The sequence below is a fragment of the Mus pahari genome, chromosome 8 (genome assembly GCF_900095145.1).
Source record: "Mus pahari chromosome 8, PAHARI_EIJ_v1.1, whole genome shotgun sequence".
Classification (NCBI taxonomy): domain Eukaryota; kingdom Metazoa; phylum Chordata; class Mammalia; order Rodentia; family Muridae; genus Mus; species Mus pahari.
Genome location: NC_034597.1, coordinates 32,021,933 through 32,049,468, shown reverse-complemented (window position 1 = coordinate 32,049,468; position 27,536 = coordinate 32,021,933). Strand labels below are relative to the sequence as shown.

At 44.5% G+C, this 27,536-nt stretch overlaps 1 protein-coding gene across 2 annotated transcripts; it reads right to left on the bottom strand.

The window, feature by feature from the left end:
- Window positions 1-48: 48 nt before the first annotated feature.
- On the bottom strand, window positions 49-19,403 carry Mat1a (methionine adenosyltransferase 1A). 2 transcript variants are annotated; one of them, XM_029541847.1, is made up of 11 exons: window positions 19,361-19,396; window positions 19,172-19,223; window positions 18,730-19,088; window positions 14,664-14,741; window positions 13,089-13,211; window positions 9,967-10,079; window positions 9,450-9,593; window positions 4,100-4,318; window positions 2,826-3,008; window positions 2,385-2,518; window positions 49-1,788 (listed from the first exon to the last, which is right to left on the bottom strand). In XM_029541847.1, the coding sequence occupies exons 3-11, from the start codon at window positions 18,821-18,823 to the stop codon at window positions 1,686-1,688; spliced, it is 1,191 nt and encodes a 396-aa protein (XP_029397707.1). In that variant the 5' UTR covers window positions 18,824-19,088; window positions 19,172-19,223; window positions 19,361-19,396; the 3' UTR covers window positions 49-1,685. The 2 variants fall into 2 exon arrangements, with proteins under 2 accessions (XP_029397707.1, XP_021059649.1); XM_021203990.2 differs by having other exon boundaries at window positions 19,172-19,403.
- Window positions 19,404-27,536: the final 8,133 nt, after the last annotated feature.

The window sequence follows — 27,536 nt, the reverse complement described above, 5'->3', positions numbered from 1 at the left end:
TTCCTATGAAATGTTGAAAGGAAAAAAAGAGGCTCATTACTCTCAGGGTTAGAGCAAGTGTACAATTCTGGATTTTTATTTTTGATAAAGCTTAAGTTACAGGAACTCAACCTTTGCACACCCATCCTTCCCTCTGCTGTGAGGAACTTGGCTCCCAGGCAGCCCCGAACCCTATGGAGAGACTCAAGCTTCTGTGTCACACGCAGCATCAGGATCTGTTGGCCAATGGGGCGTTTCCCTCCGCTGTTTCCTCGCCCTGGGGGAAAGGGGAAAGCCGGGACCTCTGTCCAGTCAAGGCACAGATGCAAGGTGTCTGCTCCTTGATGAAGCTACCCAGCCCTTCTCCTGGCCAGAACCTTTCTCTGAGCCAGCTCCCTTCCTGAACCCATGTTGGGAGCTATGAAGGCAGTATGCTGTGAGAAGGGCCCAATTAGGGACAGGTTGGGTATGTGGTGCTGATCATGATGGGACACCTAGAAACATGTGGTTCCCAGGACCCTGATGGACAGACAGGTCTTGCAAAGGCTACCAGGTAAAAGCCAGTTCTCATGAAATCTTGGCAACTTGTCGACTGCCTGGAGGCTGGCTCTCTACCTGGAACATTTAGCCTGCATAAGCATGAGGGACCAGGGAAGGAGAAAGCCTTGAAGGGATCAGGGTCCCCTTTCAGAGGCTGGTTGTTTGTGCTGGAACAACCAGCTGCCTCTCCTCTATGAAGAGGGAAGCACATGTGACTGTCTATGATTAGAACCCATGCCCAGAGAACTCACACACCTGTCTTTCAGTGTTGGGGGCCAGGACCATGAAGCTTCCTTAGTTTGAGACTCCAGCACAGCTGAATAGGACAGAATACCTAGCTTTCCCTAAACCCTCTTCGAGAACAAATGAGACACTTATACGTCTCCATTTTGATTTTGTGGAACACTGTCCAGGGCTCACACCGAGCCATTAGGTTCATCTCCTAATTCTCAGGAGACCCAGGTCTTAAATAAGTAGCCATAGCCTCAAGTCAATCCACCTGTCATCGCTCTGGTCAACGTCTTGTCTGGGATGCAGATGTGAGGGGTTAGAGTCAGAACTCCTAGATCTATTTCTTGGCTCTGATACATGTGGCTATGGAGACTTGTCAGAGCTTCATAGACTCTCTGGCCTCAGTTTCCCATCTGTTACTGTGGATAATAAAGATACCACCTTATGGTGTCGTGATGAAGTACACACAGCTCAGTCCCTCACACAATGCAAATGCTCAGGGGACATCAGCCATATTTTATGTAGCTGCAGATGTGAAGGGGAAGGCAGAGGCCTGTGCAATATATTCATCTGGGCACATATCTAGAATGGAGGAAGAGATGGCCTGATCAGGGTCAGACTGTGGAAGGAGGTGAGGGAGGGACTTCCTGCCAGACAGGAGTAACTTTTACACAAAATTAGCATTGCTGTCATCTAAGGGACAGGCAGGGAACAGTGACTACCCTCGAAAGGAGACCTGATAACCTAGCACCAGAAAGCCACCTGTCATGTCATTCATAAGATGTTTGCAGATTGCTGGACAGGGGAAAATTAGAAGAAGCTGGCTTCGCCCTGAGGGTAGGAGGCAGGGAGGGCACTCTGGGAGAGGCTAGGAGACCAGGGAGGTGAGATCCTGAAGAGGTGAGTATGGGACTGAGCTGAACTTCTCAGCAGCTCTAAAACACAAGCTTCTTGGGGACCTCCCAGGGAAACTCGCTTCTCCCGAAATGGCCGTAGCACGCAGTCTTCTGGTAGATGGGTTTTTTCAGATCCAAGTCCCTGCACAGTCAGGGGAGGCAAAGATCATTTTTCAATGGGAAATGGTGGTGAGCTCTAGGGGTGATCCTAGGAGAGGCTTTCTCCCACAAATACACACATCTGTACCCTGTCTACATCCCAGTGCTATCCTGATTAGGTTAAGAAGTGGAAGCTGCAAGGTCAGAGACCGCTGAGCACTACCACACCAGGACCAGGGCATGAACTCTTACCTGAGGTAACTTTCTCTACTCTACTCCACTGGCTTAGCCAAGGCCAGTGCTCTCACGGCCAAGAACCAGAGAATAGGGATGCCATGATAGTATGTAGGAATGGACTTGCCCACTGGCTTCCTAGACATCTGGCCTGAGATGCTCCAGCTGCTCAAAGATGGACTCATCATGGCTACTCCCCCCTGGGCCTCCTTCTGCTGGAAACCAGACATCCCAAGTTGGGGGCATGCACTGATCTAGGAGTCCAGGTTCTGTGCTGAGGAGCCAGGCATTTGAGACCCTCCTGTTGTAAGTGTCTGAAAAGCCCTTTATGTGTGGGTGTCCACCTGAGTGTGGGAGTGGGAAGTGGGAAGGTTCCAGGCAACGGCAACATGATGGCCCTTTTACCTGACAATAACACCGGGACGGAGGTCAAAATTCTTGTTCACCACATCTAGCAGCTCCCGCTCGGTCTTCTTGGAGGTCCCATAGGTGAAGATGGAAATGGACAGAGGTTCTGCCACACCAATGGCATAGGACACCTTCAAGAAAGATCTGGCTCAGGGACTGAGCCTCTTATAGACTTTAAAGAGCAGAGGCAGCAGGCACCATACTTCTTCTGCCAACAGGACCACTACCTCTCCTGCCCAGCAGCCCTCTGCCTTCCAGTGTGCTCTCTCCTTCCCTAGTTTGCCAGGGCTCCAGCCACAGTAGCCAGTGCAATGTATGCAGAGATGCAACAATGACAAAAAGGCTTTCCCACAGGGCTGGTATCGCCTTACTCCCGGCTGGGCTGGAGCCCTTGGCAAGGACAGGAAGGAAGGATAAGAGCAGGTGGGGGCAACCTACCTGAACAAGCACTCTCCGGCAGAGCCCAGCCTTTACCAGGGACTTGGCCACCCAGCGGGCAGCATAAGCTGCTGAGCGGTCCACCTTGGTGTAGTCCTTTCCAGAGAAGGCACCACCACCATGGGCACCCCAGCCTCCGTATGTGTCCACAATAATCTTGCGGCCTGTGACACCTGCATCCCCCTACAGAGGGAGACATGTGGACAAGAGATGAGAACCACTGACGCTGGATGCAGATTGGGCAGAAGAAAGGACACTGGGTCTCCTGTGAGCATTATCAAAGGCCCCCATTAACCAGGCAGAAACCCTGAGTTCTCTTGTCTCAGTCCTTCCTGGCACTGACCAGCTATGAAAATCAGGCAACCTGTCAAAGCCTTACTGGAAAGGCCAGGAGATGGGACAGTGGTAATCCAGGGCCACGCCTTTACTTTTGAGTCTACCATAAGAAGCCATTTACCTGCAGTAGGAATTGTACTGCAATAAATACAACCCCAGGCTCTCATGCTGGCCAGTGCCACCATGTGGCTCACTTATGAAGTGTGCTCTGTGCAGCAGCAGTTAAAAAAAAAAAAAAAAAAAAACACCTTTAAACGGAGCTATATTTAGCAATTTGGAGAGAATCCAGTTACTTCAATCCTATTTAGAAGTCACCCTTCGCACTTACCTATTCAAACTTTGAGACATCCTCCAAGAAAATAAGGAACTTAACCTTCTGCCTTATTCTAACACTATTTGATCATAGGACCTATTATGGGGGCTCAACCTTGTGACAATACCCTGAGTTCTGCTAATCCCTAACCGCCCCCCAGTCCTGTGCACATATAGGAGAAAGGGGTAACAGCTGTACCTTTTATAAAACTCACCTCTGCTGTCCTGGCAATAAGAGCTGGAGACCCCCCCCCCCAGCAAATTTCCAGCAAGTAATGCCTGGAAAAGTCAGCCATGAACAAGCACTACAGAGATGAGTGAGTGCCTGACCAAGTAGGGAGAAACGATGGCGGCTGTGGGCAGGCATGGTGGCACTTGGAATGGCTAGGTGGAAGGGCTTGGCAGCATTAAGTGGGAGACTCCTATGATCATGTACCCCTTTTTCCATATTGACAGATATACAGAGTGTCTTCAACGCAGGCCAAAGTTCACTGAGCACATTTAATTCACGGGCAGACGCGGCTGAGATACCCAGAACTACATCTTGTCATCTGTGTACTCTGGAACATGAGCAGTCAAGTCATCGAGGCCCTGCAACAGGGTCTTATCCAGAGGTAAATACGCACCTGGGGGCCTCCAATGACAAACCGCCCACTTGGCTGCAGGTGGTAAACAGTATCTTCATCCAGGTACTTGGCTGGCACCACAGCTTTGATCACCTGCTCCTTCAGGGCCTCTCGCATGGCCTCCAGTGTGATGTCTTCATTGTGTTGCACAGAGATGACGATGGTGTGGATGCGCACAGGGATGACTGCACCATTGTCCTGCATGTACTGAACTGTTACCTGTCCGTCAGAGGAGATCCTGTGAGGCCCAGGCCTGAGCCGAGGGCACATGGCTGTCAGGCACAGGTCTCCAGGAGGCAGCCTGAGCTCCCAAGGGGTCCAGAGAGTCCCTTTGCCCCTAAAGGCTCTTTGGAGACTGAAGATGGCACATGCTTATATTTAGTAATTTGCTCTATACTGTGATGACAGCACAAGGCACACATATGTGGCACTGTCTTTCAACTGTGATCATCAGAGACTGCTAGTGCTAATGACCCTGTCTGGCCACTTCCCATGGACTTCCCCCACTTCTATGAGTGAACACAGGAATCCATTGGCAGAGACAAGGGTATCTTGGTCCTAGAATGTGAAGGACCACAAAGGATCTTTAGCCACGACTGTGTTTGTTGGCATATAGAGCCTCTGAGACAGAAAGAGCCTGGCCAGTGGCCCTCTCTCCTCAGTAAAGGATCCTAGAAGTACATTGGGACCAGCAGACTTTGACAGCTGTATGGACAGGTGAAAGGCGCTCTAGTCACGACTGTTAAGCTAAAAGGGCAGAAAGCTCTGAATCCCTTTCTTCTTGGTGTTTCACCAAAAGAAGGAAAAGTGGAGGATACTTGGGTGGGAGTCAGGACCCTGCTTATAAGGTCCTGTCAGGGCAAGCCATGGAAACCCCTCAAGCATTCACTTCCACCATGTCCAGTTCTGTTCCCATTATATATATATTACCAATTAAGGTCTAAGATATCATAGTGAGGGAGCTGTCATGCCCCCCTACACTATACAAATGACATAAACTAAGAGATCAGAACTTGTCAGTTTGTAAGGAGTCCAAGATCCAGACCTTGCTCAAGCTGAACCAAAGCTTGTCACTCTCACTGTAGCACAGACAAAATGCTCTGTAGAGACTCTGTCCTCTTATGTCATGTCACTGGGCACAGACACATGATATCTCAGGTGGCAAGGAAAAGCAGGTAGGTCCCCTTGGGTTTGCAAAGCGGAAGGGTTGGTGGGAGGTCAGCAGATGAGGAGGTCAAGACAAAAACAACAGGTGAACAAGCTTTGCATGCTAGAAGCCATGGCATGAATTGGTCACCTTTGTTGCCCTTTCAAACACTTTGGTCAAGATCACACACAAGAGCTGACCCAGAGATTTACAACCAAGGCTCTGTTTAGCAGAAAGTTGCCACTTAAGACCACGAACCATCTGCTGGATGACAGGGTTCATGCTACCTGAGACAATATGTACCTATCAGACCTGTATCTACACAGCTTAGGGTCATGAGGTGCTCGCAACAGTATGCATATAATATACCAAAAACCTAAGCAGGGGTGGCATAGAACAGTTTTCTATCCTAAGACGCAGATAGGACCTTGAAGTAATCAGTCCCTTGCTGAGGCTGTGCTGAAATATGGCCTCTGCTTGGCCAAGGTGCCTCAGACAGCCATCCAAAGCCACCTGTCACCTTTGAGTCTTTCAGCTAAGATTAAGTACAGCCAATGGGGTACATAATGGAATTCTGCTCGGTCTCCTGCTGGTCCAAAAAGCAACAGAGAGACATCCAGGAGAAGAGACAAAAAGAGCTCTGGCCACCTATCATCTGAGATTGGAAGGTACACAATCATTGAGGACTAACCATTAAATCCTCCATGGTAATTATCCTCACATAAGACTGCACAAGGGGGAGCCAGAATGGGGATGGGGACTCCCAAGGGAGGAGACCCTTATCAGGCTCTAGGATCAGAGTTATCTTGTGTAGCCTTGGGAGGAGGTTCAGTCTTGAGGCAATTTCTCAACCTTGCTGTTTTTCACTGAGACCTGATGTCCCATTCCTACTGGGCAAATACCAGGCTGCATCTTTGCAGAACTCCTGGAACTGGTTGGCAGATCAAAGGCCCGAGCTCTGCTCTTATCTCATCATGTCAGCAGATATGGGGAAAAACACACTATGGAAAACAGAGCTCTGACCTGGTACAAAAATAGCCACTGGACTGCCAGCCCTGATTCTCAGTATCAGCAGCAGCAATTTGTTCAGGTGGAAAGACTCATCCTGGTCACAGTCAACACAGGTGACAATGGCACAGGTGACAATTGAAGTCCTTTACAAAGAGCCTGTGGAGGAAGAGGCCAGCTACTGTCCTGGCATAGCACGCCCTGCAGAGGCAGACCTGGGAGGCAGCTCGACTGTCCAGCGTCTCCTGGCCCCCTGTGACAGCCATATCTACTGCATCGTATGGAGACGCAATGCATCCTCTCAGGAAAGGGCATCCATTAGACTCCCTCTTTCCCTCAAAGCTCCCAAGACTTGGAAACCTCTTTCTTGTACAGAGGAAATGATGAGGTCTTTCTTACTGTAACTCAAAGCATTCCTTCTGTTCCTCTCTTACGAGAGGAAAAGGACACTTCAGGGTGCCTGTTGTCTTCTACCCACCCCTATTCTGGGGTTGTCTTTTCTGTGGAACTCTACATTTCTAAGCCCTTTCTTTTGGTACCACTACAGTCTACAGGTGTGCTCTTCTGTCCCATGACCTCCAGCAATCCCTGAGAGATGCTGGTGGCCCCCACTCCACCTTGAAAGTCATACAAATAGCACAAGCACAGGAAGCCCTAAGAAACTGTTCTATTAGGACCATAAGCACACACAATTGCCCCAAGTGGAGCTGGTGTGATACTTCTGCCCAGAAAGAAGGATGCATCTTGGTGGCTAGAATAACTAGACACAGCTACATGCACTATATTGGGCCATAAAAGCATCTATACCAATCACAAGTATAGGAGTGGGGGGGAGAAGGGAGGAGATGGAAGAGCAGGGGGGGAGAGAGAGAGGGAGAACAGTCTGGTATGGGGGGTCCACAAGTAGCATTCGGATATGGGCATTGCTGTCCCTAAAGAAAAAACAGATATAATAAAGGAATAAAGGATAGTGTACAGCCCTATGAACCAAGGATAAACTGAGTGGGATGATGCTGGTGAATTGGAGAGTCTGAGAAAAGGGCTGGCAGAGGAAAGTTATGGTGGAATACCAGGAAATTCTGAATTCTGGAATGACAAGTGGATTCTGCCCTCCTCTCACAGGAAGTAAAATCCTAGAGAGAATTCTGATGAGGTGGAGAAAATGACGAAAAATTAACTGCAGTTCTCAAGCAGGGAGAACCTTTTAGGGGCATAGAGTACTGTTGCTGGCTTGGATGAAGTAGGGACCAATCCAGGAAAGGCTGGGCTGCGGTGAAAGGGATGCTCTTCTGGGGAAATATGAGACACTAGTACCATGCAGACAGATGGCAGCAAGCTGGCCTGGGGAACGTGTTGTGCCCCACCCAGTCCTCTGCCAAGTAAAAAGATGACAGTGAGCAGCACTCGGGAGGCTCTCGGCCTGCGAGCCTGCAAAGTGAGTGAGAAATGGGGCTGATGATGTGGAGGGACCAGGGTTGGAAGATTCAGGAGCCAAGTGGGTGAAGAGCTGGAGATAACATGTAGGGAATGATGTGCCAAGACCTTGGGACATCGCACTTTAGAATATAGAAAAGGAGCCAAGGCAGGCAGCCATTGGGCAAAGGCCATCAGAAGACTGAAGAGTGTTAGGGAACCTGCCTCCATGTGTGCTAATGTTTACATCACCACTGTCCTTCAAATAAAAAGGGATTTCATCATGATGGGGAGGAGGGAGGTCAAGGCCTACAGGGCTGGAATGGGACACATCAAGGGTAAAGACAAGGAAAGGGGTCCTAGAGAGGCACCCTGCTCGTGGTGGGAAAGCTGTGTGCTCGTAAAGGCAGGGGCCACCGTGTCTGTCACTGGTGAGGAAGTAAAACTGCGGCAGGAACTGAACAACCACCAGAGTCTACATATATGCTAACAAAATAAAGATAGAATCATTCTTTAGGCCCGTCTGATTTTTTGAATAACTTTATAATAAATTTTGATGAGGACAGGGATGGGAAACGTGTGTAGCCTCAAAGGGTTTTCAAGTAAGTGATTCCTTTCAAAATGGATAATGCTTTGGATACCTAAGTAGAATATTTTCATCTTAAAAATAGCACGACTAAAGTGTAAGCAACCACTTTCTAACTAGATTGGAGGCTCCCTCCACAAGAGGAAACTCATGTCTGGCACGGTAAACCCCACAGCTGGGGACAGCATAAGCCCTCGTGAGGACCCTACTCCTGTCATTTTACTAAACAGACATGATGTGAAGCTACCTTCTAAATATTTACATTTATACTCCCAAATTGCTCATGTGTTGACCTTGGTTGGAGAAGATCCTGTCTGTAGTAGCTGCCGACAACACAGAGACTCGCAGCTGATCAAAGTGCCAAGGATAAGTGATCGTTGAGTGCCTATCCCTAAATGGAATGTTCCTATCTCCTTGAACATCCAGGGAACAAGGTGGAAAAGAGGGTGGAAAGAATACAAGAGCCAGAAGTCAGGAAGGAGTGCTGAGAAATGCTGTCTTCCAGATATAACATGGCACTGCACCCATAAATCCACAGGCGCTTTGGCTATCTGCAGACAAGGTTGGGCCCATCAAAGTTTCATTATGGATAGGAGAGAGGCTCATAACATCCCACTCTCCCTGAGGAACTGTACACAAGAAATAGTCAGTTACCTTTATACAAGCAACTATAATTAAATGCAGCAGGTTATCCACACAAAGAAACATATAAAAGGGGGAGGGAGGACTGGTTAGAGAAAAGGAGGGCTTGATGGAAGTGGGAGGGAGATAAGGGAGGATTGACAGGGCATATGACCAAGCATGTGGGGGGGTTGTGCATGTGTGTCTGTGTGTGTGTGTGTGTGTGTCTGTGTGTGTGTGTGTGTGTGTGTGTGTGTCTGTGTGTGTGTGTGTGCATAACAGCATACAACCAAGTATGTGGGGAGGTGTGCCTGTGTGTGTATATAACAGGGCATGTAACCAAGCATGTGGGATGTGTGTGCACATGTGTGTGTGTATAACATGTCATATAACCAAGCATGTGGGGTGTACATGTGTGTTGTCAAAGAATGAATTAAAATATATGGTATTTTAAAAGCATTTTGGCAAGTGTAATAAATATGTATTACTTGGGCAAAATGTGCCCAGAACCAAAATGATTTGGTATACTTGAAGTTCCTATAGGGAGGTCTGCAGGGGTGATGGATACAGCTCACCTGAGTCTTAGAATCAGGTCTCAGCCAGGGAAGGACACCGGAGCGCCTCAGGTCTGCTATCCTGTTGTTGAGTTTGTGAGCGAGCACGATGGTAAGGGGCATGCATTCCTCCGTCTCGTCAGTAGCATAGCCGAACATCAGACCCTGAGGTAGGACAGCTGCCTTAGAACTCAGGGCAGCACTAGTCTCCAAATTACATATTTCATTTGGTACTTCAACAGTTATACAGTATCTCTCACACACACAGAACACTGCTGCACTCGGCATTTTAGGAGGAGACAGTGCCTCTGACCCCCAGCACTCTGGAAGGAGGAGACAAGTCTACATCTGTCAACAGCAATCACAGGTTTCTACCACACAGCCTGACATTGATGACAGGTAGCAGTGCCCAACTTACTGCAGACATGGTCCTCCCCAGATCTCCAGAGTGATGAGACCACCCAAGAGTGTAATTAACTCAGCAGGCTTCCCCTCGTGGATCATAGCTCAGACCAAACCCCTCACACAGCTTACATACCTGATCTCCTGCACCAACATCTTCTTCATTTCTGTCTAGGTGGACACATTGGGCAATATCTGGGGATTGCTGCTCCAGAGCCACTAGCACATTGCACGTCTTGAAGTCAAAGCCTGGGCAGAAGTAAGTCGAGTGGGGACATGTGTCAAGACGGACTATAAGTTTCTTCGTGAACTTCTCAGTCACTGGTGTGGCATTTAGTGTTAGGGGTGGTAGCCTCTGGTTCACAGTTGAGGACTGTGATGATGGAAGACCTGATATTTGCCTCCATGATCATGTAGAACTCTTTTAAAAGAGAAGATTCTCCATGATATATTTTACTGTATTCAATTGCACCTTGGTTAAAAAAAAAAAGTGTATCTTACACAGAAATGTGGCAACACACAACTACGGTACAAACCAGACAGCATCAATGACATTCTGACTGATGAGTAGGTAAGCAACGCATGGCCTTGCTCCCCTAGGTACCCCAGAGAACCCTCCAGAACCCCACTTGAAAATCCAAGCACTAGTAAGGCATGGTGCCCGTTTGTAATCCCAGAGCTTCTGAAGTGAAGGCAGGAGGCCATCTTGGCTAGTCTGGACTACTTTGAACCCTGTCTGAGAGAAAGGAAAAGAAAGAGAAAGGGGGAGGGATGGAGGGATGGAGGGGGAGGGAGGGAGGGAAAGAGAATCTCACTGCAGTGATGGAAGATCAAGGGTCTTTCCAATCTTGTCATTTAGAGGCCCAACTATATACCTTACCCATATGTGTGTGTATGTATATATCTATTATTTGCACACGTGGTGAATAATAAGTATCATGTATATGAACCATCCAGAGAGACCCCTAGAGCTGGGGTCCTTTGTCAATGCTACAACTCTGGAACCAAGTCCCCATCTGCAAAACTGCAGTGCAGAGTTGAGGTGCACCTCTGCATGCTGTGCGCTAGCTCAAGGGAGCCCCACTAAAAGCCACCCCTGTCAGGGAGCCCGAATTCCTTTAGACGGCAAACTTAGGTCTAGCCTTAAGCATTATGCAATTTTCCACCTCCCTGAGGTCTCTCTGGATGGAATGTTCCTCCTCTGGCTCCTCTCCCAACTTGACCAGCTCCCAGTCAGTGTCCTTGGACATTTACCCATGCAATTCTACTCCCATATTGCATAAGATGAAAAGAGACTCACCCAGGACGCCTCAGAGCTGGTCATATGAGGCCGAGCAGCCCCTCGACCCCAAGCACGTAGCTTTCTTTGCTCTCTGCCTTCCCCTCACCCACACCATTCCCCAGTGAATGTTTTGGATGTAGAAATCTATGAATAATCTTTAGAGAGGTGCCAAAGGGCTCTGCTCTGTGTATTAAGCATTGAGTCGAAATAATACCTCTTCCCAATGCTGAGTTCAATTTTGCCATAGTCCGGCTGTCACTTAGCCCTTTCTAAAGAACATTGCCTTATGGAAATTTTCTTTGTAAACTAATGCAAGGCCTGTTATTGAATAAGATATAGATGCGCATAAATAAATTGATGTCTCAGAGCATACCAGGGAGAGGTTATACATGGTAACATCCCAAAACGCCGTTCTTCAGGATGATGGGTTTCTTCTATAAAGGCCACACATCTTTTTTTTATTATATATTTTACTTTATTTACATTTCAAATGTTGTCCCCTTTCCCAGTTTCCCCTCCGAAAACCCCCTATCCCCTCCCCCTCCCCCAACCCACCCACCTACCCACACCTGATTCCTGGCCCTGGCATTCCCCTACACTGGGGCATAGAGCTTTCACAGGACAAAGGGCCTCTCCTCCCACTGATGACCAACTAGGCCATCCTCTGCTACATATGCTGCTGGAGCCATGAGTCCCACCATGTGTACTCTTTGGTTGGTGATTTAGTCCCTGGGAGCTCTGAGGTACTGGTTAGTTCATATTGCTGTTCCTCCTATGGGGCTGCTAACCCCTACAGCTCCTTGGGTTCTTTCTCTAGCTCCTTCATTGGGGACCCTGAGCTCAGTTCAATGGATGGCTGCAAGGATGCACCTCTGTATTTGTCAGGCACAGGTAGAGCCTCTCTGGAGACAGCTATAACAATCTTCTGTCAGTAAGCACTTGTTGAAGGCCACACATCTTAAGTGGGAAGATTGATTTGCATGCACTGTTTCTCTTCCCAGGCATTCTAAAACACCCCCACCCCGAAAGAAGTGGTGTCTCTCATGATTGCTCTGGGTCAACACATCTCTCACAGTGACCTCTGGAAAGTGAGGCTCAGAGTTCAACATAGACTCAGAGGGAATTTTTTTTTCAAATAAATAAATCTGAAAAATAAAAACTGGAATTATATGAATATCTATTGCTAGAAGCTATAGTGGGACCTTGAAGAAGTCAGGTCTGAGCCCCTTCCTGGAAACTGGTGTGGATAATGGGCAAATGGAAGTTCCACCAATGCCCTGGGTCTTCTGATACATCCCCAGGCTTGGCTGCTTCCTGCCACGCCCAGACATAAGCAGTGGCATCTGCGGGGAAGTCCTCAGTTATCCTTGTGCCACCTGGTGCTTCCTGGTCCCCTTACTTCCTGGCCTGGCCTGAACCGCTTTCCTGGGCCTCAGCTCCTTCACTACCTGGCATGGGTGCTAACCTGGACTTGCCAGTCCCCTTCACCTGTAATTAGGCCCAGGTGCTTGAAAATGAGGCCTCATTTTCTGTGTCTCTAGTGAAATGTAGTATGGCTCAGTGGAAAGTACAGGGACACCCACCCTGGTGTTGCCAGGGTATCCTCACGTGCATAAGAAACAGTCCAGGGTATTCTGGAATGATGAAGTCAGATGACATAAGTAGACATTAGCACCTGTGCTTGGCACAGAGCATGTTGTCACTAGAGGGCTGCCCCCTTCGTTAGGAGCTTCATTCAAAGTTTCTGACAGCACAGGGGAAGCAAAACCTTAAAAGAGACTTGTCAATAATGAACAGGTCCATGCTGGCCCCTCCAACTCTAGTCCTCTACAGAAGGCGGCCAGACCTTGCTCTAGGAATGTTTACCCTCCAGACAGAACTGGTACTGTAAAACTGAAGGATCAGATTTGACTCAGTATGGAGAATGGATACAGCAGAGACCTACATGCACACAGACCCAGCAAACTCATCCTCACCCTTGGCAGAGTCGTCATAGCCAATGTGCTTGATGGTGTCTCTCACCACCCGCTGGTAGTCAACCATGGCCACTGAGGTGATCTCCCCACACAGTAGCACCATACCTGTCTTGCACACTGTCTCTGTAAGGAAAGGAAGGTGGGTAGAAGTCATGGGGCAGCAGACAGAAGCTCAAGTGTCTAGACCTACCAAAGTGGAGATGGAACCATTCATTAGGGGCCTCAGTGAAGAGTCGTTTCTAAGAAAGAATAGCTGTGCCAACACAAAGAGCAACTCCAGCACTAATTACTGAGTATCTGCAAGTGTTGGTAGAAGAACGAAGCTTTGCAAAGGATGAGTTGTATTTGAGTTTTGTGCAAAGTACTTATTGATTCTGTTATCTTAGACAACCTACTTAACCTGTCTCCAGTCATGTAGCTTTCATAATCAACATGATGAATGCATATGACACAACATCTCTTAACACACACACACACACACACACACACACACATACCATGATGCCAGAACATGTGGATCCTAACCCAAGGATCAAGGCAGACCAACTTTTTCTAAAGGAATTTTTCTGTAAGAACTGGAATCCCATATCTATCTACTGCCAGAGGCTCTCACGGAATCTTTAAAAACAGGAGCAAGAGCCCTAGCTATGAATCTAGTGTGGATACAATGCCAGAATCTTACAGATAAAGTGCCACTGTTTGTTTCAATGCTATCAGGGTGATATCTACTCTCAGAGTAATACAAGGACCTGACATATGGGCTGAGATGCTTGTAGAGAAGGAAGGAAGGGTCTTCATAGAGGACAGTACACAGCACAGACAGTGACAGTGCATGCTGTTCTCCACACCGGGGTCTCCTGCACCATAAGGTATGGCAAAGGGCCTGGTGCAATCAGCACTGTTTCCCATCAGTAAGGTCAGAGGTTGGACATGGACCTTCCATGCTCTGAAGTCAAGGGCTATGTGTGTGACAAAGCCTTCTATCAGACAAAGATTTGATGCTGGAGAACTTATCTTGCAAACAACAGCAAAGATATTTCACCTACATGGACCCCCAGAGGCCATAGGTGGATGGCATGGATGGACAAGGGCTTCCGTGCTTTATTCAACACTGATGGCTCTTTGGAAAGCTGTTGGTTTGGGTATGAATAGGTAATGAACCTGCTGTTCTTTGTTGCTGGTAAATGGGATGCATAAATTAATTTGTGAGGCATACCACAAACAAGGAAAGAAAATCGAAGTAGCTAGATATGCATAGCCATCAAATGAGCTTCAAGATAGCCTCAAGCATTTCAGCTCTTCACTCTCTCGGAAGGATTCATCTAAGAACTTAGAAAGCCTCCGCCTCCCAGTGAAACCTTTGACATCTAACATCAACTTCTAGGTGAAGAATCTGTTTCATCATTAGAAATGTTTTCTGCCCTGATACAACATAAGAAAATCACTTTAAGAAGACCTCTCCTGTAGACAGGAGGACATTGACTTGAATATGACTCTATGATCTATGCGCACCATGAGCTTCTTTGTCCAACATACTGGGGCCTCCAGCAAAAAAAAAGGGAACTTGTCTCTTACCACAGGCCACCTTGGCATTGGGGTCTTGCTTGAGGTGAGCATCCAGCACCGCATCACTAATCTGGTCACAGATCTTATCTGGATAAGAAAAGACACTGAATGTAACAAGTAACATAATGGTAAGCAGGGCAAACTTAAATGCTAAAATAGACATCTTATGAGCCAGCCTATCAAAAAGGATATTCTCTTACATAGCAAAAATGAGAATTATTTTGTCTAATAAATCCTTTTATAGATTTTTAATTTTTCCCTATTTGACAGTTTCATATATATACATATATGCATATATATTTACATGTATACATATGCACAATATATGTTTCTCATAACCAATCCCCATTACCCTCTCTTATTTTCCTCCATTCCTTTTGAGTTTTCTCTTTATGTCCCCCTCTATTTTGCTGCTTTGTGTAAGTGACCCACTGAGTTTGACAGGGGTTGCCTGCATGAGTGTGGGTGTGTTGTTATTTACGAAAGCATGACAGACTTGCCACCAGCGGCTATACCACAGAGATAAAATGACCTTCTCTTCCTTAGCAGCCATTAAGGGGACAATACAATAACTCCTTGGCTAGGTCTGAGGCTTCATGAGTCCCCAGAAATAAAAAGTATTTGAATTCTTAATTTCTTCTGATTCCTCCCTCATTTTGAATGGCAGGCATTACATGAACTCATAGAATCCCTTGAAAGGAAAATACATTTCAAAGCCAGCTCTTCTAAGGGTCCAAGCAGCTTGCAATCACATTATACTAAAGAAGTCTTTCATTTCCCAATCCTATTCCCTAGTGCTAACATCCAGAAAAATTATGGCTATAGTCTAACATCCTTCATAAAATCGGTAAAATTGGGTACTAAGTGACCAGACAAATGCCATATTGAAGGCTCTATAGTTGCAAGCTAAAAGATACAAAACACAAACCCAGGTAGATGGCATCAACCATGGTTCCCTCCACCAGAGAACCATAGGCACCACTGTTGTTCATGAGAACATAAGAAGCTCTCAGATCCTCCCTCTGGTCACTCAGCCTCATGCAAGTCAGATGTGTACCCTGAAAGCTGGGCTAAGATGGGACTGACAAAGATCCAGCAAGAGCCGGGAACTAATGTTCTTCTGCTGTTTACCTTAAAGGACTCACATAGTATAACATGTAGATCACCAAGTGACATTGTGCACAAATTCACTCCAGTGTTGCAGTTAGACGCTACTAACAAATCAAGTGATAAAAGAGCCTCCTGTTTAAGAAATACTGTCTTTCACAGGTGTTTAAAATGTCCAGAGTCTCCTCTTTAGGAATGTTTTTTAAGATTTCCTTTTACTTGTGTATATACGAGTTTGTAATATGTATGGGAGAATGTAGACATGTGGGCACAGACACCCATGGGATCTAGAAGCAGATGTTGGTCCTCTGGAGCTGGAGTGGATGCTGAAAACCAAAACCCAGTCTTCTGCAAAAGCACTGAGTGCCCTTAACACTGAGCATCCCTACAGCCCCTGGAGCTATAGCATTCTTTGAATCTCTTAGCATACAGATCCTGGGTCAAGGAGTTTAGCTATCAAACATAGATGTTGATTAACTTGCCGTTAAATGTCAACTTTCTAATTTAAAATAAATGATGGAGTTTTTCTATCCATCCTTCTGCCAGTGGCAGATGCTTGTTTTAAATCTGGGAAGGTGTGAATCCACAACCTCTGCCACTCGTATCAGTAAAGGCCTCCTGACATTCTAAAATAAGTTACATGGTGGTCAATAGTGACTGTCAGAATGCCTATAAGCTATTCATAGGTTAACTACTGACAGACATCCAGAAATCCTATTCATATAAAGGAATTATTTATTATTATTATTATTATAGCCAGCTCACATAAGGTACCACTATGTTGGGAAATACAGGTAGAGGGAAAAATTAGCAAGGTCATGAAGATAGATGCTTGATAATTCCTCAATCCCTAAGAGACCTTCCTCTCTCTCCTCCCTCCCCCTCCCATCTGAGATTTTTGAGATTCGCACAATGAAGTTTGCCTTGAGCTTGCTCTACAGTCAAGGGTAATCTTGATGTCTTAACTCCCCTCTCTCCAGCTTCCAAGTACTGTGATTACAGTTCAAATCTTTTATTTTTTTTTCCATCCAGGGGTAAAGCCACTAAATACAGGGCCTTGCACATGCTAGGAGGCAAACTCTATCTGTACTGCTGAGCTACATCAGTCCCTGGAAGAATTTCTTTCTGAGAAGTCTGCTCAGGATTTCAAAGTTTCTATCACTCCATAGACTTAAGGCAGTCATTTTATCTTTCTAATATGGGAGAATTTTGCCATGGAACGGTAAACAGGTCACCAAGCCTCCAAGGAAACCAACCAACTTGAACACTTAATTTACAGCAGAAAGTGAATGGTGAATGAGACAAATTGATAGGCTACCATTAAGGAAGGAAACAGTCAGTGGATTGGCAGATGTCTTCCTGCTCTGTCCACTAAACACATTGCTGTTAGGTACAACGGGCTACGTTTGAGACAAGTAACCATTAAGAAGATCTCACTTTCTCTGGGCATAGTATGTTCTTCTAGCATATTGCTGACTATCAGGAACAATGGAGCTGCCCAGTCAAATACCAGAGATGTACCCATGATGAACAGCTGCACTATTGACATTTGGGGCCAAATAATTCTTGGTTGTGGGACTCACTCGTGTATTGTGGAATATTTAGCTGCATGCCTGCTTTCTAGCCAACAGACTCCAGAAGCATCTTGCCTCCAAGCCCTAGGATGTAACAATCAAAAAACAAACAAACAAAAAACAAATGGTCCTAGACATAAAAAAAAAATACTTCTGAAACAAGAGGGAGAGCCTGGATTGCCTTCAATTGGGGACCACAGGATAAGACACACAGGTGTAGTAAATCAAAAAACCCAAAGTCAAGTTTCAAGGTATGAAGTTAATCTCTTGGTAGGACAATTAGACTTGGTGACAAGTCACTTGGTGACACACCATATCACCCAGAATGGAATAAGTTCTCAAGTCCTCAAATCAGTGTGCCTAACTCCAGGGTTCTCCTAGAACAATGGTTATCAACCCCGGAGCTCTCCTAGATCAATTGTTCTCAATGTGGTATTCCCATACCAGCAGAAGCAGCACCTCCTAAAAGCTGTTACAAATTAGAATTCTTAAGCATCTACCTATCAAGACCTACCAAATTGGACATGATGGGAGTAAGTTCCAGCCCTTGGCTTCATCAAGCCTTGTGGTGTGGTGCCTCTGTACTACACAGCTTGACAACCTCTATCCTACCGTCAGAACTTGTGACTACCTGTTCATGGTCCTGTCACTGACAATTGTCTCTAGCTTCCCATCACAATCCATTCCCCTTTCAAGAACCAAAACAATGTTTGAATGTTCCTCTATAGCAGTGGTTTTCAAACTTCCTAATACTGTGACCTTTTAATACAGTTCCTCATGTTGTGGCAACCCCCAACCAAAAAATTATTTTTGATGCTACTTCATACCTGTAATTTTGCTACTGTTATGAACAATTCAAAACAGTGTTTTCTGATGGTCTTAGGTGACCCCTGTGAAGGGGTTATTTGACTCCAAAGGAGTCAAGACACACAGATTGAAAAGCACTGCTCTCTAGGAAGTTTATTCTGTGTCAGAAAACATCTCTGAGATCCTTGCCATCTGGAGTTCAGACTCAGCACCCATCAGAATGCAGTGCTATTCCTTTCTAACCTGTGCATGGCTCACATGCAAAGCTTTTTCCTATTTGAGAATCATCCTCCACTGGCTTTAATAGGTCATTGGTAGTAGATGAAAGCTTTACTCAAAAATATACTGTTTAGTTCTGTTAGAACACACAGTACATAGCAACCAGCCCCTTCTTGCGGAGATGCTGAGTGGAGCAGAATCATGGACCTAGTCTTCAAGATGGATGACAGCTTTACAACCAGCTCACGCTTTCTGCGAAGAGTCTCTACAGCAACTGATGAACCTTGTTTTTAAGGTACCTAGTAAAAGTAACTCCTGGCACAGGCTGGGGATGGCAGGATTGCCTGAGTTCAAGGCAACCTACTTACCTGGATGCCCCTCTCCTACAGATTCTGATGTGAACATGAAGGCTCCCTCTTCACTTAGAGAATGGTCACACAAGCCATCCACAGGTCCATTCATTGTGTCACGCTTTTCGACTTCACTTCTCCAAAGTGACAACTTCAAAGCTGAAACTTTGCCTGTAGTTTCTTTTTCTTTTCTTTCTTTTCTTATCCTCCTCCTACAAACCTAACAGGCAGATCTTTGGCAGAATCCCAAGGAGATGACTTCTGCCTAAGTGCCTATGAGCATATGAGGACAGGGTAAGGATGGGCAAAGAGGGAGAGAGTGGATGGAATACAGATGTGTCACTCCCGGCTGGTCACAGCTTGCTCCCAGGTGACTCCTATATATGGAAAAGTGAAAGTGCCTGAATAATCAAGTAAGGACAATGGAGGAGTCCATTTCCTGGGAGGGGGGTCTTTTTACCTTGAGGAATTTCAGCCTTCAGCTCTGATGTCTCAAGTGGTAAGTCTGTGGTCTATGAGAGATATTAGGAAGGCTGTTTAGCCTCTCCGGAAGTGCCTCTCGGACTTCCTTCAGCTCCTTAGCTGATCTCTGAGTGGTTCCCAGGATACCATCCCACTCTGGAGAGCTGGGGGGCCTGGAGTTACTCACGGGCAGCCAGAAACTCTCCCAGAGATTTGGTATGGGCTAAGGTTGCAACACAGTGAGGCTCTGCTGTGAAGGCTTCTCTCCACCCCCACACCTGATCTGGATTGGGCTCGCCCCCCTCTACCTCCTCAGGGCAGAACAGGAGCCAAGAGCGTGCACCTGTACCCTGAACCAGCTGAACCATTACACAACAGATTCGTTTTTTTAGTTCCAGAGAAATCATTGCCGCCCGAATTTTTTTTTTTTTTCTGACACAAGAAATCACCTAATCTGTCAATATCTCCAAGAGACCTGCAAACACATTAACAAGCTAGAGGTTTGGTAGTGGCGCTGGTGGGTGATCCAGGACACAAAGATTATTAATTTTTTAAAATGAAATTTTGAGAAACAGATTCATTATGTGCGAATTAGTATTCGGGTTTAGTATTCCCCCCCCCAACATGTGATAAACTCCCGTGAATTCAGTTTTGTTCCTCTCATAAACACCCAGTTCCTATAACTTCATTCTTTTTGCTTGACTCAAGAAAAGGTATATGCAGGATTGATAGCATCCTTAATTAGCTTGGGTCAAAAATGATAGGGTCTGTCTGCAGGTTTTCTGCTACTCTCAGATCTACAATCTTTGAGTAATGGGAAGTTGAGATCAGACAGGAGATTAGTAAGAAACCAGTTCCTTCTAGAATACAATAAAAAGTAACCAACCAAAGCCTTGTGCCTACAGAGTGGACTGGAGGAAGCTCGAAATATGAGGAGGAGGTGTCCAAAACAACTAACCTTAGTGACTAAAACCTCCCCTGCACTCATACAGGCACTTAATACATTTTTTTTTCTGGCACAAATTCTAGTACTCCAAACCTTGAGGTTAGTTAATCAAAACATTCACTCTAGGAAATTAAAACTACATTAAATCGATGTGGGATGCTACCAGGCCGCTTGTATCAAATGCATAGCTATCTAAGCACTTAACAAGAAGTGAGCTAACTTGCTCAGGGACATGACTGCTAAAAGGTGGGAATGAAGCGGGCCCCTGGGAAGGGGCGGAAAAATGAAGGGTCAGATTGGGATTTTAGATCAAATGGCCAGCACACAAGATCTTTCCTGTTTGTGCTGAAAGTATTTCAACATCATTGTCTCTTTGGAAATTATTCTTGGGTACATTAGTTTCAAACCTAGAGACAGTACAAGCTAATGGCCAATTTGAAGCACAGGCCTAGGCCACCCTAGCTAGTGGAACTGTAGCAATTGTGCTATAAATATGCTTCAAGAGCAACTTAAAGTCTAATTATCAATACTTCTTCAAGGTTCTTAGATCCAGCAAGGAGACAGAAAACAAGGCACCTCTCTTTTGAATTTCAAAATGAGTAATAAGATCATGGGCAGAGGGTACCAGTTAGATGTTCTTTATACAGAAGTAGGGCTTTCAGAAATTGGTGCCACCAATTGAAAGTGAGGGGAAAACCCCAAAGGCAACTGATTCAGTCTAGCTCCTGTGTGAGCTCTGTACAACATGGCTCCTATATACAAGGATGCCTCGTATCATTTATTTTTTTTCTTAAAATAAATGATAAGAAATCATAGAATATGGCAGGTAGCAGTTCAGGCTTCAGGGCTGGAGCCTCAGTTGAGTCTCTAAACTACTACACAGCCAAGAGCAAACCTCCATAGCTCTGCAACAGGAAAAATTATTACCTGCCTTATTATTACCTGCCTGAATTACTGTAAGAAAAATTATTACCTGCCTGAATTACTGTTAGAATGAGATTAAACTATTTAGGCATAATGAGTCTTTAACATTCTTCTAGAAAGCAATACGAAGTTATAAACATTAGCAAATATAATTAGGCAAGCTATGCATGTATGCATGGTATTCTTCTGAACAAAAATAGAACACAGTATATATGCATATGTTTATTCACATGCACATATTTGCGGTTTGCTCCTTCCCCATATCTACATGTAGCTCACTTCTCATATTTGACATACAGATAGATATTTCTTTTAGCACTTGAACAGTATCACACAGAAGAAATGTACTGTATATTATTCAGCTGCTCATTCCCTGGTGCTTGAATATTTTTACTTTTCCATTTATGTCACAAACATACGTGTCATAAGCATGTTTTGGTGGAATATAAAGTGGACATAGATTTGACTGTTTTCACCTGTAAACTGAAGCATTCGAGAGGCTGAGGCAAGAGGTTTGGGGGTTGAAGGCCAGTTTTGGATTCATAGCAAAATGATGTTTCCAAAACAACGAAGGCAGGATTTAGCAGTGCTGAAGCAGATAAAGATTTAGCATCCATAATAAATGTTAATAGTTATGTAAACACCTATCTACACAAGATTTAAAATAGTAGCTTGAGTCTTCTTCTAACAAACCTTGGCAGAGGTATAATGATTCTAAGAGTCAAACCCATGATGACTTCATAGCTCTAAATTGCCAACTAAATGTAAATTGAATATTTCTTGTGCACAGGCTGTCCTGGGTTCCCTTACGCATGAACTGTCCTCATGTCCCCACCCAGCACTACTGATAACCTAAGTTCAACATAGCAAAGGCTCAAATTTGACCTCATTTCCATGTAGCAACCTTCTGCTCAGAAAACCAATTGACTGATGAGCCCCTGAAGAAACGTTTTGTTTATAGTTCTCAAAAGGAAGTTTATGAGTGCCTATATAATAAGATGAGGCTGCTCTCAAATAAATACCCTACTGATGTACCTCAGGATCTTAGAAAACAAGCCAAAGTTGAAATTTAGACATGTAAATAAATAATAAAGATCAAGAAGGAAATTAATGAAATTGAAATAAAATGAATACAAGTAGACATAGTCAATGGAATAGTTAATTCTTTGTAAAGTTAGATAAAACAAACATCCAAAGAAAGAAAGAAAAAAGATACTCAGGTTAATACATTTTAAATCTAAGAGTGATGTTAAAACAGATAGATATCAGTGAACTCAAGAGGAGCAGTAGAACATATTTTGAAAAGTTATGCTCCAATATACTAGAAAAACTAGAAGAAATGAACAAATTCCTAGATACATAAAACCTACTGTTCTGGTTAAGCTTGATTGTGAACTCAGTAGGATGTTGAGTCCCCATGAAAACGAACACCTGAATGTGTCTATGAGAGGGTTTCTAGGCCACTTTAATTGAGGTGAAGAAATTTCACCCTAAATGTGCTAAAGTCCTGAACTGGATTTTAAACAGAGAAGATAAAGGGGAGTTGCATTTGGACGGTGGTGGTGCACGCCTTTACTCCCAGCACTTGGGAGGTAGAGACAGGCAGATCTCGGAGTTTGAGGCCAGGACATGTTGAGTTCCAGGACAGCCATGGCAACATAAAGAAACCCTGTTTTGAAAAACAGAAACAAAACAAGTGAGTTTCCTATCAGGCCTCACTGCCTTCTGCTTCGTGACTAGGGATGTAATCTAACCAGCTACCGCTGCCACATCTGTCCTGCCATGCTGGATTCTACTTTCCAACTGTGAGCCATTGTAACTATTTCCTTCCTGAAGCTGCTTTTTGTCCAGTATTTTATCACAGAAACAAGAAAAGCAACTAATGTAAAAAGTTGGTACCAGGAATGGAATTATTGCTGTGGCAACTTTAGATGGATGGTTATAGGTTTTGGAAAACACTTTGGAAAGTGTTTTCAAGAGGAATGTGGTTAAGTTTGGAACTTTAACCCTAGAATGCTATAAGCAGAAGTTGGTGGGCCATTGCATTAGGTTTTAGAGACCAGAATACTAACATATACAAAGACCTTGGAGGGTTAGCTTCTAAGGTTTTGGAGAACAAGAACTCTACTGGGAGTTGAAGTCATAAGATCATTTTCTGGAAAAGATTCTTGCTCCATTCTGCCTGTGTCCTGAGTATTCAAGTAAGGCTACAATTGTTTAAATGGGTTAACTTGTTTAGCATATGAAATTTCAAGATAGCATGCAGGCTGTGTCATAATTAGTGTCAGTGTGCTTGTCCAGCTCTGCAATGACAGGTAGCAAAATATGGAGAAGAAATATATATATATATATATATATATATATATATATATATATATATAATATATGTGTGTGTATGTGTGTTTCATATATGTTTCATATATATATATATACATATATATACATATAATCAGATAAGACAAATTTAAAAGCAGTTATAATTGTTAAAGAGATCTGCACCATTAAAGAAATACCCAGTGTCTACAACAGGAGAGGGGCCACCAGACATTACCAAAGGAAAGCTCTGCATTGTAAAAACAAAAATGTATTTGGGGAAAAACATCTAAACTGAGAATTCCACTGAAAGAGTTTCCCACATCAAAAACAACTGTCTAGGAAAGTGTTTTCCCAGAGGCAGGACACAAGAGACTCACAGAGCCTGCTACAACAGAAGTCCACGGAGGCCCAGCTGCATACTCAGCTGGCAAAAAGAACCTAGAAGCATTGTCCACATAGTACTCCAAGCATGAACAATTCCAACTGAAGTCATCCTAGATCTTGAATCATAATTTCAGAGTGCTGCTGAAGCAAGCAAATGTTTGGAAAAGTTGGAATCCTGCAATGAGACCTTTGGGAACCACTGTGTGAAATTGGAAAGGTAAAACCTAAGTTACAATGATGATTCCAGGATGTTGAAGATACAAGAATCAGGGAATACACAGTGTGTGATGTTGCATGCATGGAGTGGGGCTGGTTCAAGAGAGAGGCCGCTTGTGCTGTGTGTAACAAAGCTAGAAAAATGGAGCTACCCAAGCCCTTGGCAGCCCAGATGACTCTGTTATGTGCTCTAGATACTGAAAATAGAATTGCCTGATTTGCTGTTCACCATGCTGGGAATTTGTTTTGCTTTTGTCTTGCCTTTGATATGCATTCCCTCTTCCCTTTTGGAATGAGAATGTTTACTTTGTACCATTGTATGTCACAAGTATATAATTTTTTTCTTGTTTGATTGTTTGACTGTGAGGAATTCATTATTAAGAGACTGGCTGGATTTTAGAAAACAACTCTGTATGTGACACATTTTTGAGCAGCGTTGAACTACTAAAGACTGTGGCAACTTAAGTTAGACTATGTTCATTTTATATGGTGAGATGTCCATGTGCCTAGGGAGACAAGGCCTAGAAGGCTTAAAGTGATATGCTTGGGTGTAAAGTTGACAAGAGGTAGAGTTGTAATGGTTAATCTTAATTGTCAACCTAATGGGATTTAGAATCATCATGTGAACAAAGCCCTGGGTGAAGTGGAAGTTCCTGGTTGTGTCACGTGATGCAGACTCATGTGGTGTTTCGTTGAGGCAAAAACCCCATGGGAAGTCACGTGATGTTTAGAGACCATACTCAGCATACGGTGATGGGACACTTGCGTAACTAACTGTGCAACTCCTCATTGGTCTCTCATCTTCTCTGATCTTCTCTTCACTGAGATAAGCACAGCGAAGAATTCCTGGCATTCCAGCTGGTCCTGGTTGCTCCTACGGACTCCTGCCAATTCAGCAGCGGCCTGGTGGTTTCTGCTGGACCACAATGCTGTTGCTGATTCCTGTTTGGTGACTCTTTTGAACTGGACTGTTGGTATCCTGACAACAGAGACTCGAATCTCCTCCAAGAATACTTCTAAACAGGATGACATCCCCTTGTCCTATTTACCATCTCTTCTTGCCTAACTTTAGGGAGTAGGTTTTGAAAAATATAAGCCTACAGCTTGGAATACCTATTGGGCCAGTATCTAGGTTATGGTGGAGCACTATCCCCTGGCATCCTGTTATAACATGGCCAGCTGCCCCATGTTCCTGCTGCTATGCGTATCATCCAGTGAGAAGTGAAACAAAGAACACTGCATGATGCTTAAGCTATAGAAAGGATTAGTAGCTACATTCAAAATTTAAAATTGACTTCCCAAATCTTTCTTCTAGAGAAAACCTTGGAGGAGGGCTAAGGTTGGACACCAAATAACCTGGCAACCTGACACTAAAGAGGTTGATTTCAAAAAAGGGACAAATATTGCTACCCTCAATCAACTAATTCGAATTTCCTAAGGGGAAACCCACTCTCCTAATCCTAGTAACTATTATTTTGAGTCTAGAGTTATGTCAGAAATCCTTAACCTTCCTAAGCCAGATCAGTGCTGGGCTTCAAGTCTTCCTGTTATTCTGGAAACCGGCCTCTGAATTGGCCATTTAGACATCCACTCATCCATCATCCTTCCTTCTATACATTCTTTGAATGTGATTTAAATACCTGTCATAGACCAACTCCATGGTATGGTCTCTACAGTAAAAGGACCTGATACAACAGAAAGGAAAGATACTACGCCTAGGAGTTAGAAATGCATGGAACTTTAGTGACACTTCAGGTGTGCTGTGAGGCTGGGGCATGGAGTGTGTTCAAGTAAACAGCCAGAGAGTATCAGCGTAGGAGTCAGGAGTCACACTTGAAAGAGCTCTCTGCATTCTGCGTTCCATAAGAAGTTTAGTCTTGATGACAGAGATAAATTCATGAAGGCTATCAAGCAAACTATGTCAACTGACATGGAATGTTATCAGAGGCAGTTGTTTGTAAACATATTGCTGGCCACTGGACTAGACAAGACTGCCCTAGGGACCTTATTGACTGATGTAGGCAGAAAGGAGTATGGTCTGATACTTCATTGAGTATGGTAAGAAGGGGGGTAGGCAGATTCAGAGGTAACTTCCAACTTTCTGGCCTGAATAAATATGCAATAGTCCAAAAGAAATAGTAACAGCAATAGGCACAAACACCGTGCCCAGCATAGGCATGTCCTGGGTGAGAGTGGCTACTCTTAGGAACCTTACTTGGCCTTTCTACTATGCCAAAACTGTATAATTCCCTTGTGTGGGTAACTGAACATCCGACCCAGTGTGAAGGATTTATTTAACAAGAATCTAAGAAGTATGAAGGAAACCTCTTTCGTGGATGAAAAATGTAAAAGTAAAAATCTCTGGCAGAAAGGGAAATTTTTACAAGTCATGTAGAGTCACGTGACTCTATTAACTACGCAATATTCTGAAGCCTGTTGGTATCACTGAGTCAACAAAACTCACCTTGCATAAGCAAACACACTCACCAAGATAAATATTCCAGCAGTGTCAAAACTAAAACGAGCATAGGTATGTTTAGAGTTAGCCAATAATTCCAGAGGAAAAAAACACAAAGTTGGGTGGGAATGAAGAGCAAGGTAGGATTGGCCAGTCCGTCTCCCAACCAAGGTAACCACAGTGAGGGAGGAAGAACATGATGCATGCCCAGTATGGGAGTATCGGAAATTATGAGTGCTGCCGAGGACTCTATCCAGCTAACAGAACTCTATTCTAGAAGGGTCTCCAATACTTTCAAGAAGTTACTAGGCCAAATCTATAGATCAATTTACAGCAATTAATATATTACGTTCTATACTAAGGAATCAGATGTTGCCTCTCCATTCTAAACCTTTTCATTTATAGCATTGTTCTGGTGTGTTGAGAATGGTGTAGACATCTGGAAGCATCCCTGAAGCCACTTTGAAATAAGATCAGCATGGCCATAGCTACTTAGTGTAAAGTGGTCTTGTTTTCAAAATGGTCTCAAAAGACCTTACTAAATTTATAGAAATTTCAAATATATCCTCAGTCAACTCATCAAAATTCAACAACAAAAATAGGAAAGCTAGAAAATACACACTGTCCAAACTGAAAGACCTCAGTCTTTGCTTCCCTAGCTGATATTGGGTCATCATCCTAAGGTTGTGTAATAGCAACAGCTGTGGCAAAGTCACCGACAGTTCATCTTTCCCCCAAAACAACTCCTCCACTAAACAAATCACCATTACATCAAGAAAGCAAGGATTACAACACTTCAGAGACAGAGATTATGGAGGGGAGAAAATGAGAAAGAGATCTTGATTTATTATCTTTTGTGCTTTAGAAAAATCTTGTAAGATTTTTCTTTATATGTGTGTGTGTGTGTGTGTGTGTGTGTGTGTGTGTGTGCGCGCGCGCGCGCGCGCGCACATGGGGGTGCCCATGAAGGATGCCAGATTTCTTGAAGCTGAAGTTACATGAGTGCTGGAACAAACTCTCCAGGAGCAAGTGTTCTTACCTGCTGAGCCATCTCTTCAGTCCTTAGACTCTGTCTCTGTCTCTGTCTCTCTCTCTCTGTGTGTGTGTGTGTGTGTGAGT

Bases quoted from the DNA above. Each gene is read 5' to 3' on its own strand.
- Mat1a (XM_021203990.2), bottom strand. From the start codon at position 18,823: ATGAATGGACCTGTGGATGGCTTGTGTGACCATTCTCTAAGTGAAGAG. The intron at 10,080-13,088 runs GTGAGGATGAGT...ACTTCTGCCCAG, and splicing joins CTATGACGACTCTGCCAAGG to GCTTTGACTTCAAGACGTGC. The intron at 3,009-4,099 runs GTGCGTATTTAC...CTCCCTCTGTAG, and splicing joins TTGTCATTGGAGGCCCCCAG to GGGGATGCAGGTGTCACAGG.